At 37.6% G+C, this 12,723-nt stretch overlaps 1 protein-coding gene across 1 annotated transcript in view; it reads right to left on the bottom strand.

Moving 5' to 3' along the window:
* Positions 1-12,723, bottom strand: part of Msh2 (mutS homolog 2) — a 66,095-nt gene that overhangs the window by 33,655 nt on the left and 19,717 nt on the right. Inside the window, exon 7 of the mRNA XM_076832948.2 lies at positions 5,901-6,100. Coding sequence (XP_076689063.2) covers positions 5,901-6,100 — 200 coding nt within the window. The remainder of the gene's footprint in view (positions 1-5,900; positions 6,101-12,723) is intronic.

Below are 12,723 nucleotides of genomic sequence, written 5' to 3'. Positions count from 1 at the left end.
CGGGTATCAAGGTGACAAAAGTAGTATAGGACCTTTAAGACATACAAAAGCATAAAAGAGGTGACATATCTGGAGACTGATAATACTGTACTAAGACAAAGGGTATAGAAGAAGGAATACAAGGGAGAAAAAGAGAATACAGGGAAGACTGAACAGAGGAGCAGAAGCCTGGCCACGTGAAGAAACGGGGCCTTTTCCTACAAATTATGGAATTAATGTGCTTTAAACTTAAGAGAAATGACTAAAGCTCTCCTATTAATCTTTGTACCTCAATGCAAATCCACTTTCAATACTGTTGCTGCCCCCTGCTGCCTGCAAATCTACCTTGCTTTCAGGTTTTTTTGTTTTGGGTCTTTTTTAAAAATAACATTAAACCTAGAGATAATCAAAAACCAAGAACATCACAGCAATCCCTATATAATATGTATTAAAAACTTTTAATCATGATTTTACTTTTAAAGATGGTACATTTGCTTTCTTTTCTTTGATACCAAGGATGGAACTCAAGGGCACTTGACCACTAAGCCACATTCCAAGCCCTACTTTGTATTTTATTTAGAGATAGGGTCTCACTGAGTTGCTTAGCACCTCGATTTTGCTGAGGCTGGCTTTGATCTCACAATCCTATGCTTTATTTTCTTTATTAATCAGTCCCACTTTTGTTTTTTTCTATGAAATCAATATGCTGAGTTCATGTCACTCCATGTTTTTTCAAAAGAACTTGAGAGTTAATTTCCCAATGACTAGGTTATATACCTAATTCTCAAATATTCTATGCAAGAGGAAGAAGAGAGCTCTAACACCATAACCCCCTCTAATGCCTCCCCGCCTAAGTGGTTTCAAACACCTTAATTGAACATCAGCTGCCAAATCCACAAAGGGCAGCACTCGATTTAAATGTTATGAGCTCTCATAGGTTTGGTATAACTTAAGTGTAATGCCAAAAAGAAGGGAATTATTGACCTGTTAGAAAACTTTCATTGAGTATATTAAGACATGCATGTGTTCAGGAACATAAGGAAGAAAGCCAAGTTACCCTCAGCCCCAATTCTTAACTCCTATTAACTTTCCCAGAGGGCAAGGAAAATCACCCAAACATGCAGAGCAGTTCTTCTTCCCTTTGGGAGTTGTAGGGAGGGTTTATGTATGCTTTTGTATACAGCAGTTCTCCTCTATCTGTGGTTTTGTTTATTTGGCTTGTTTCAGTTACCCATGTTGAACCATGGTCCAAAAACATTAAATGGATAATTCCAGAAATAATACAGAAGATTAAATCGCACAGTATTCTGAGTAGTGTGAAATCTGTGCCAGTCCATCCTTGGTGTGAATCATCCTCTTGTCCTGCTTAACTACACTGTAGAAACTACATGCCCATTAGTCATTTACTAGTCATCTCAGTTATCAGATCAACTTGTGATGTTCAAGTACTTTTTATTTTACAACTTATTTATATTTTACAATTCTAAGGTTCCAAAACCTAAGAGTAGTGATGCTGGCAATTCATATATGCCAAAGAGAAGCCATAAAATGATTATTTTTACCTCAAACTGCAAAAGCATGGCCGAACTGTATGGGAAGCACTTAGGAATGAAAAAGCACTAAATTTTTGGGTGGAAGACACGGACAAAACATGCTTCAAATGACAGCACCACATTACTGAGAAAGCACTGAGCATATACAGAGACTTCAGAAAGGGATCCTCTGAAAGGAGTGATAGTGAACCACTTAACTACAAGTAAGGGATGGTTATGGATAAAGGGATAAATTTGGAAAGAAAATGAAGAGGCCACATCTGCTGATGAAAAAGCTGCTACCACACTGCTGACAAGAGTTGAAGAAGCTGAAGAACAGAATAATGTTCAAAGATGGTCTTCAACTGCATTGAAACCGGGCTCTTCAGGAAGAAGATGCACAACAGAACCTATGTTCATAGAAGTATAACAGAGGCCCTAAAGCATAAAACATGAAAAGACAGGTTAACCCTGGTACTACATAGCAATGCTGCAAGGCATGTGGTAAAGCCAGGTTCTAAAAGTAAAAGTTATTTGTCCATGTTCTATCAACATAATCAGAAAGCATGAGAACATCCATCTTATTTACAAAATAGTTCTACCAATGCTTCATTCCAGAAGAGTACATATAATTGGAAGAGGAAGAGTTGGGATTTAAAGTCAATGCAGCTGGGTGTGGTGGCACATGCCTGTAATTCCAGCAACTTAGGCTGAGGCAGGAGATTCCCAAGTTTAAGGGCAGCCTCAGCAACTTAGAAAGACCCTGTCTCAATTAAAAAAAAAAAAAAAAAAGAATTGGGGATGTGGCTGGGCGGTTAAGCACCCCTGGGTTCAATCCTAGTAGGGAAAAAAAATAGAAGCCAATCTGTTTGCTATAAAAAATGAAAATGTTGAGATTCTTGTGTGTGTATGTGTGTGTGAATAAACTTTTCCTTTTCTATTGTTCTTATCTGGTCTTTTGGTCACAGTGATGAAAGAGTTGACTAATACAGAAGAAAAGGAATAGGGAGAGTGTGGAGAGCAAACGAGTCCCTGGTCTTTGGTTGATCCTTCAGCATTGGCAAAAGCCAAGCCTGGGAAATATTCCTTGCCAAAGGCGAGGATTATTAACTTTGACTCTCAGCACAGACACTAACAGTTATCAGATGTCCCAGGACAATGGGTTTCCTGGAGCAGTAGAATGTTCCTAGCACTGCAACAGTAGAGTTGCAAAAAATGTTTCTAGTTCTGTAACTTTTTAGTGCACAAAGAAGCCTCAGACAATTCATAATTCTTAAACAATTTACAATGCCCCTATAGTTTGACTTCCTGATTATGAGACCCTATATAATAAACGTGCAGAGCTAGTTCTGGGTCACTATTTCTCCAGAGTGCAGTGTCCCACCTGGCCCCAGCTTTACTTGATAATGTCTGTGTTTTCTTTGTCTCAATTTTTTTTTTTTATCTCTAGCTGCCCCTACTTGAGAATCCCTTATTGATGCTGTGCAGGTGGCTGCAGGAGTGGAGACAGGAAATTAAGAGAGTTCTTCACTCAAGGCCAGTACTTTCTCAGTAATAAAAAGATAGTTATTTACTGTGTGAGGAAGGAGATACATGAGACAAGAAAAGATCCAAATTAGCTGATTTAAGTTGTGAGACTGCATTGTCTAGAGAGCTATCTTCATTATACACAAGTTCAATCTTGAATTGTCAATCTAGTACTTGACAATAAACTCATTTTCAGTAATCTATCGCAATCAGATGAAAGATCATAAAATCAAAAAAGCAAAGTAAAATCAAAAAAGAAAAAAAAAAAAGCAAAGTAAAAGATATTCATTTATAGGACAGAGGAAAAGAAAATAAGTGACTGGCTAAGCCAAAACTAAAGAAGTGTGGAGCAGGAAAGTTTCAAGACCCATTTTATTTAATTCAACTCTGTTGCAACTAAATGCAAGGGCTCAAAGTCTTACCAGTCTAACAAAGATTCTTGACCAGAATGGTAATATTCTTTATAACACAGGTACTATGAGAGGATAAGCACTTAGCTACCTTTTATGTTAGACAGGGAAAAGAGTCACCATAAAATTTAAGTTCAATCTATAGTTATGTATTCTGTCATCATAAAGTTCAATTTCTTTAAATTTGTCTGCAAAATAAAAACAAAATGTAAGGCTGGGGATATAGCTCAGTTGATAGAGTGCTTGCCTGGCATGCATAAAGCCCTGGGTCCAATCCCCAGCACCAAAAGAAATTAAATAAATAAATAAATAAAGTTCCCATAACACTTAAAAAATATATTTTTGTTTTGTGGCTTTGGGAAATGAACCCAGGGTCTCACAAATGCTAGTAAGCACTTTACCTCTCAGCTACATCCCCAGCCCCTAAGGTATGTTTTAATAGTTCAAATGGATGCAGACTTTTAACTAAAGCTTAAAATGCTTTATATATTAAATATAATAACACAATAATAACTAAAGTTGTTGCAGAAACTCACATTTACTTAATTAAAATTATTTGGCTGGGGCTGGGGATGTGGCTCAAGCGATAGCACGCTCGCCTGGCATGCGTGCGGCCCGGGTTCGATCCTCAGCACCACATACAAAGATGTTGTGTCCACCGAAAACTAAACATAAATAAATATTAAAAAAAAATTATTTGGCTGGATGTAGTGGTCATTTCTATAATTCTAGTGACTCAGGAGGCCGAGTCAAAGAGGATATCAAATTTGAGGCCAATTTCTGCAACTTAGCAAGACTCTGCTTCAAAAAATAAAAAGGGTTGTGGATATAGCTCAATGGTAAAGCACCAGGGTTTGATGCCCAGTACTAAGGAGGTTGGGGGAGCTACATTTGTCAAGCAACTTTCATTTTATTAACCAATAATATATTAATCAACTGTATGTTGATTAAAGTGAGTGACACTGATCACTTTACTTGAATTCGTTTCAACCTCTACTGCTAAGAGAGCACCATAACTTTTTTTGCCATAACTTTCTGTCATAGGTGTGCTGTGGGGATTAATTCTGGCAGGTTTGAAATAAGTCTGCTGGGCTTTTGATGGGATAGATTTGAGATGAGTCCTCACTGTGTTGCTGGGCTGATCCCAGAACTTAAGTGATCCACCTCAGCCTTCCAAGTAGCCAGGACAACAGGCATATACCATTCTGCCTGGCTTTGCTTGCTCTATATTGTTAAGATTCTTTCATGGCAAGGACTGCTGGCCAAGGGATGAAACACTGATTAATATGGCTATTTTATAATTATGCGTCCAGGGATATTTGGGACAGTTTGTCTGGTTTATCAGCATTGTTTATTGTGACAAATGATTTGCACCTGCTCTCAATTAAGGCTCCCCTCAGAGGGCTCTGCTGCACAGGGTAGCTACCAAATGGCAATATACCCCCTTGACCAGCAAAAAATATAGTCTACCCAAGATTCTACTTTGGGATCCCTGGTTCCAAGGTGTTCTGCACCCATATCTTGAAAAAGTGCACACCACCATGAACTTTTCAAAAGGAAAGACATTGACTGTGACAGCTTTTAGCCATGATATACATCTTTACTTTAATGGTGCTGCTGGACTTTCTCCTTTCCCTATAATATTGTAAACTATACAATTCTAAGTACTGTCATTATGAGTCCTGAGTTTTCTTTAGTAATCAAATCCTATTTAACTGCCACTACTGGTACAATTAATCCATTAATAATAAATGCAGTAATTTTAGAATTTATTTTTAAAACAACAAAAATTCTAACTTGTCTCATTGTCGGAAGACATCCGTGAACTCTGCATGAACCAAATTAGCATGGAAGCCACTTGGTAGGAAAGCCTAGTATCTGGGAACTTTCAGTGGCACTCCTGCTGGTTTGAGACTATCCAATACACGTGATATTCTACCTAGCCCTACCAGGTTCAGCATTGCACTGGAGTTTGAGTAATCTGCTGGAGCCACATAGACACAGCCTCTCAGAGATGGGTGTGGCTTTCCAAGATGCCAATCAACCTGTTGATCGAAAGCCATCATGAAACAAGACTCCACCTGCTGAAACACTATCCCTGCCTTTGATGTACTCTCCCTTAAGTAAAGGACCAGAGCCATTTTCTAGTTGTTCTGTTCTAGCTCCTATGTGGACTGGAGAAACTATCAGGCACCCCCCCTCTTTGAACTTAATATTTGGCTTTGGCTCTTAATTCTCCATTAATTATCTCAGACTTTCTTTTCTCAGGTGGCTCAACACTCCTAAGCAGGAAAATTATCCCGGTGGGTGCTGGATGCCCCATGATATCTCCTGCCACGAAGCATATATTAACACAAAACTATCAGAAAAACAATGTGTGGTAAGTGGGAGTCACTAGCACCAACATCTGCCAGGTAAGAGTGAAGGAAAACAAAAAACAAAATCATGTTACCTTCATATTTTTCCAGAGCCTGAATAACATTAGGGAGTTGGTTTATGCCCTGATAGAGTCGGTAACAATCTTGAAGGTTTGCTGCTTGTCTTTGAAATTTCTTGGCAAGTCGGTTAAGATCTGGAAATCGACGAAGTAAATCTTCTTGTAAACTTTGTCTCAATTCTGCATCTTCTACAAAAGCTTCCACTAAATTTAATCTAAAATTAATTACATGAAAATAAACAGTAAATATTTTAATGTAAAGTTAAACCTGTCACCTAGGGTTGACGATGTAGCTCAGTGGTAGATTGCCTGCCTACCATGTGTGAAGCCCTGGGTTCAATCCTAAGCATCCCCCAAAAATAAAAAAACAAAAAAACCAATCTGTCAACTAGGCTCTTAAGTCCAAATTAAATAAACTCAAAAATCCCATTTGTAAAAATGTTAGCTTTTTTAAAAGAGGGTAAAAAGGCTCCATAGGGCTGAGTCAAAAATTTCCTGGTTAGATAACAAATCATCAAGTAGTACTATAAGATACTGAGATATACCCAATTTTTTTTTTTACTTTCATCCAATTTACTACCCCCCCCATCTTCCATCCCCCCCACAGGTACTGGAGATTGAACCCTGGAGCACTGAGCTACATCTCCAGTCCTTTTTAAAATTCTGAGACAGGTCTCTCTATTGCCAAGGCTGGCCTCAAACATGCAACCCTCCTGCTTCAGCCTCCTGAGACTCTGGGACTACAGCATGAACCAACACACACAGTTTCGAACTGATATTTCTTAAATTGATGAATTTCATTACTGGGACAAGACTGTTGCTAACACATTGTTTTACATGTAAACAGTGATACTTAAACAAAATTACAGTTCAGCAGTACTGTCAAATCCTATATTTTATCAGAAGCTTTTTAATTTTTAGAATACTTTTAAAAATTATCTCGTCAGACAAAGTCAATAAATAACATGACTGTTTCAAAAACTAGAATATGTAGCACATACTGCTTTTGAAATCTGTCGGAAATCAGAGGCTTTCCACTTCTACTTGTACTGTAATGTGCTACTTCTACTGTAATGTGCTGTTATTTTCATTTTCTTGTCAAAAATGCTCTTCAGGGTTGAAAGTGTAGCTCAGTGTTAGTAACATGCTTAAGACCTTGGGTTGGTTCCAGGACTCAAAAGAAAGAAAAAAACTGTTTTATCACCTACAATGCTAAATTTCCAACCCACCTCTGAGTCACAACTTGCCATTTGAAAAACAATGTTGTATGTATTACTTTGTTGTATGTATTACTTAACTAACAGATGAAAGGCAAATTGTTAACACAAGATAGGAAAAATTATTCCTGGGACTGGGCTCAGTGGTAGAGCAATTGGTTAGTCATGCAAGGGGACCGGAGTTCAAACTCAAGAACAAAGGGAAAAAGAATAAGAAAAACACCCAGTGCGATGGCAAATACCTGTAATCCCAGTGACTCAGGAGACTGAGGCAGGAGGATCTGAGTTCAAACCCAGCCTCAGCAACTTAGCAAGGCCCCAAGCAACTCAGTGAGGCCCTGTCTCTAATAAAATATAAAAAGGGGCTGGTGATGTGGCTCAGTGGTTAAATGTCCCTGGGTTCAGTCTCTGGTACTGAGAAGAGAAAAAAGTAAAAAAAAAAAAAAAAAAAATTCCTGTACATGTTATATATCTCTAGCAATAGCTTTAGAGAAGCTTTCTGGAGACCATGGGTACAATGAATTATTTGATTCTGAATGCTGTCTGATGAACAACTACAGGAAAAGGAAACAAATCCGCTTTCTAACCTCTAAACTATTTATTGATGTCTCTCCATCAGAGTTTATAATTCATGCATCAAAATGTTCATGCCAGCTTGTTATTTGAGGGAAAAAATATTCTACCCTCAGAGTAATCATATAATGACCATATATCTGAAAGCACGGTTTCTGACTCTCAGTAATACTGACAATTCAGACTAGTTAGTTCTTTGTTGTAACAGCCTATCCTGTGCTTATTTAACAGTATCTTTGGCTTCTATCTGTAGACATTTATGAACATCTCCTGGAGTATGGGGAGAAAACTGTTCCACTTTGAGAACCACTGGTTTAAGGAACTTGAGCCAGGAGTGATGCCACATGCCTGTAATCCCAGTGACTTGGAAGGCTAAGGTAGGAGGATCACCAATTCAAAGCCAGCCCTCAGCAACTTAGTCAGATGCTAAAGCAATTCAACAAGACCCTTTCTTTAAATAAAATATAACAGAGGGCTGGAGATGTGACTCAGTGGTTAAACCCCTGGGTTCAATCCCTGGTACCAAAACCAAAAACCAAAAAGCTTTTCTTTTTCTTTTCTGTTTTTATAACACTGAGGATCAAACCCAGGGCCTTGTACATGCTAGTCAAGCGCTATGTCACTGAGTTACAACTTTAGTCTTTTTATTTTGACACAGGGTCTTGCTAAGCTGCAAGCCTGGCCTTGAACTTAGATTTTCGTGTCTTAGATTCTCCAGTATCTGGGATCAGAGATATGTACCACCACATCCAGTTCTCCAAAAGATTTCAATGGCATCTAGATATTTTTAAAAAACAAAAAAAGCAAATAAGGGCTGTAATTAAGTCACACAATCCAATTCCTAGCTAAGTCATAGCCTTTAACTGGGTTTCTCCAAGTTTGATTCAAGGATCACCAGCATCAAAATTATTTCAAGGGGCTGGGGTTGTAGTTCAGCAGTACAGCACTCACCTAGCCCATGCAAAGCCCTGGATTCAAGCCTCAGCACCACATAATAAATTAATTAATTAATTAATATGTCCAACTACAACTAAAAAATAAATATTAAATAAAGCAAGGGGAGGTTTAAAAAAAAAAAAAGAATGAAAGAAAGAAACCCGTTGCTGGCTGACCTACACCCTCATCTGTTTTCTCTCTTCCTTCTCTAAACTCCTATAACCCTTGGACATTCTCAGGGTTATTCTCTGGGTTCAATGTCCAGGATGACAAAAAAAGATAAGAAAGAAAAGCAAGTTGTATTTACATGACCCAATATTACTTAAGGTATCTATTTTTCCTGTGTACGCACATGTGCATGACCTAGATGATAAGGAGATATACTAAACTGTTAAAAGTGACTACCACCATGGAGCGAGTAAATGCTTTTCTTATTTGTCTTTTTTTTTTTTAAAAAACAATGACCATGCAGACATTTTTAAGTAAATAAAAAATTAAATGCTGGGCGTGGTGGCACACAACTGTAATCCCAATTTGAGACTGAGGCAAGAGGATCCCAAGCACAGCCCAGGCAATTCAGGAAGATCCCATCTCAAAATAAAATATTCTATAAAGGGGCTAGGTATATAGCTCAGTGACTAAGCACCACTGGGTTCAATCCCTGCTCCAAAAAATCATAATTAAATTCTGAGACAGCAATGATAAGGAGCCATTAACAAAGAACCACAAATGCACTTTTATACTTTTACAAATCTGTTTGCCAACAATGTTATAAACTTCTTTCTCTCAAATAGCAACAGTATAACTTCTCATTTGAATCTTAAAAATAGCCAAAAACTATAAGCAAACTTGAATAACAGAAAACCAGTGGGAGAGGGGTTCTAAAAAACCCCAGGATGATGGTATTGTGAACCGGGAGACAGGGAATATAAAGATTAAATAAATTTAAAAACCAACAAAGAGATGCACCATTGACAAGTACTTCTAAGAACAAAAACTTCCTACATTGAAGATACATAATCTTTTTCCTCTGTGTTATTTCCCCAAAGCCCATGAATAAAGGTGATATCTCTAGCTTATGCTAACTGATCTTGAAGACATTCAAACCACTTCCAAATGATTCAAAGTGTTTTATCCTGAACAAATCTTTATCATGAATTAAATCTTCCTTTGCCATGGACAAATTCCCTAAAATTGACTTCACATATACTATACCCACACTCATTTTCTAACAATTTTCAAAATTTCACAAACACCATCCTCCTCCTTTCCTTCCTAAGCCACCAAATTAAAAAGCCATATAGTAATTATAATATCCAAAGGAATATGTCAGCCTTACATTGGGTAATTTCTAACTTAAAAAATGAACTTCAAGTTATTTCCCAATTTTCATTTATAAAGTTCCAATAAGAGCACTAAGAAAAAAGTAAAATGAACAAAGAATTTTTTTTTTTTAATTTGTTTATCTGCAATGCTGGGGATTGAACCCAGGGCCACACATACACTCTGCGACTAAGCTATATCTCCAGCCCTTAAGCAAAGAAACTGTGGAAGCTTCTTAAAAAAAACAACAACAACAACAAAAAAAAAAAAACCCACAAAGCAATATACACTCCCCTTCAGTCTTTGGTTCAGATATCATGTAAAGTTTAATAAATTGCTAGTTTCACAAGTCTATTCAGTATACCATTTCAGAAATAATTATAGTGTCAGTTTACGTTTCTAGCTAAAAGAAAAAAGAAGACTGCTCAACTGTTTCCATGACAATGCCACTTGCAAATCACAATTTCAGCAGTGTCAAAGTTACTATTGACATAACATCCTATAACTATCAATTTGAATGAAATATCTCAGCTGTATACAAACTGAAACCAATACTCACCTACAAATTGACTGGTATACAAGGTAAGATTTTTAAGATCAGTTAATCCCTGAAATTTCAACTAATTATGAAATTAACTATGAAACTTTAGATATTTTTAAAGTCAATGTTCTGTCATTTCTTTAAAACCAGTATACCTGGTTTATCTTTAGAAGAGTTTACTGAAAATGTAGGACAACATATTTATAAGGCTGCAAGGAAAAAAAAATACAATTGAAATCAAATTAAATAGAACTGATAGGAGTAATATAGTACAAAGATAATGGGATGAAGGCCAGGGTTGTAGCTCAGTGGTAGAGTACTTGCCTAGCACGTGTGAGGCACTGGGCTCAATCCTCAGCACCACATAAGAATAAATAAAATAGATGTCTATGAACAAGTGAAAAAAAAAAAAACAAAAAAGGGAATAGGCTGGCTCTAGAATCAGCCAGGAAATTTAAACCTACTCTCCACCATATTAAAACCAAATGTAGGTTGCTTACAAAGTATCAGGGACATAGTAAACACCAGTATCAATCACTCTCCTCCTTCTCTTAATCTTTTTTTTTTTTTTTTTTTTTGTACCAGGGATTGAACCCAGGGGTGATTAATAACTGAGCTACATCCCCAGCCCATTTAAATTTTTATTTTAAGACAGGGCCTTGCTAAATCCTAACCTCTTTACAGTAATTAAAAAGTCATATAAAGTGGCGCACACCTGTAATCCCAGTCACTCAGGAGGCTAAGGCAGGAGGTTCCCAAGTTCAAACCAGTCTCAGCAACATGGCAAGGCCCTTGGCAACTTAGCAAGATCCTGTCTCAAAATAAAAAATAAAAGGGCCAGGCACGATGGCGCACACCTGTAATCCTAGTGGCTCAGCGGGCTGAGACAGGAGATTTTTTTTTTTTTTTTTGGAGAGAGAGAGAGACAGAGAGAGAGAGAGAGAGAGAGAGAGAGAGAGAGAGAAAGAGAGAGAGAGAATTTTTTAATATTTATTTTTTAGTTATCGGCGGACACAACATCTTTGTTTGTATGTGGTGCTGAGGATCGAACCCGGGCCGCACGCATGCCATGCGAGCGCGCTACCAGTTGAGCCACATCCCCAGCCCGAGACAGGAGAATCTTGAGTCCAAAATTAAGCCTCAGCAAAAAGCAAGACGCTAAGCAACTCAGTGAGACCCTCTCTCTAAATAAAATAGAAAATAGGGCTGGGGGTGTGGCTTAGTAGTCAAGTGCCCCTGAGTTCAATCCCCAATACCCCCACCCCCCAAAAAAGAAGGGCTAGGGATGTGGCTCAGTGGGTAAAGTGCCCTCGGGTTCAATCCCCAGTACCTTCCCTCCTGAAAAATCACCCCAAAACAATGACACTAAGAAACAAAAACTTGTGCAAGGCCTTGGGTCAGATGAGAAAGGAAAGGAGGGAGGGAGGGATTGTGAGAGAGCGAGGAAAGAAAAGAGAAATCTGATTTTTCCCCCCTGTAATCCTGAAGGAAGATCAAGAGATTTACAGACAAAACAGATTTGAGGATTACCAGAATGGCTTAAACTAAGAAATATGGGGTTACCACATCAAGTAGAGTTATAAAAGGGTGATAAAAATAAGGAGATTGTCCAAACAACAAGAATGTAACTTGATCTTCCTACTCTGTGGAATTTCCATACTTGGCCTTGAAAAATCACAGGCTTTCCTATTTGCTGGTTAAAAAAAAAAAAAAAAAATTCTCACCAAGAAGGAAAAAAAAAGTATTTCTTTTACCATACACTTGAGTTAGTCAGCAGATAAAATTCTAACTTATAAAGCTACCCTCCTAGATGTTATTTCTAATAAATAAGTCTCTTCCACTTGTCAAGACTACCAGATTTGGTATGTGTACCAGAGGGTATAGCTCAAAGGTAGAATGTTTGCCATCATGCATGAGGCCCTGGGTTTAATCCTCAGCATTGCAAAACAAGACAATCAGATTTTGAAAATTATTACTTTGTTCTGCAAAAGTAACTTTACTTATGGAGGGGGGGAGGGATCAGATTTTCATAGCTTGCCTTCTAAATAATGTTACTATAGTAGTAATATGTGAATGACATCTTAGGTTTACTAGCCATGTCTATAGTTTAAGCCAGAAGAAATCATTTCCTTTAAAAACAATTTTAAAAAGAGAGGACAGAAACTTTACATTATTTAAAGAAAACAGACAAAAATAATCAATCTGTGATACCAGAAGTCAGGACTGTGTTTACTCTTAGATTAAGGAG

Source organism: Callospermophilus lateralis, chromosome 14 (assembly GCF_048772815.1).
Source record: "Callospermophilus lateralis isolate mCalLat2 chromosome 14, mCalLat2.hap1, whole genome shotgun sequence".
In the NCBI taxonomy this organism is placed as follows: domain Eukaryota; kingdom Metazoa; phylum Chordata; class Mammalia; order Rodentia; family Sciuridae; genus Callospermophilus; species Callospermophilus lateralis.
Note: the sequence above shows the minus strand (reverse complement) of the source record. Positions and strands in the feature narration are given on the sequence as shown.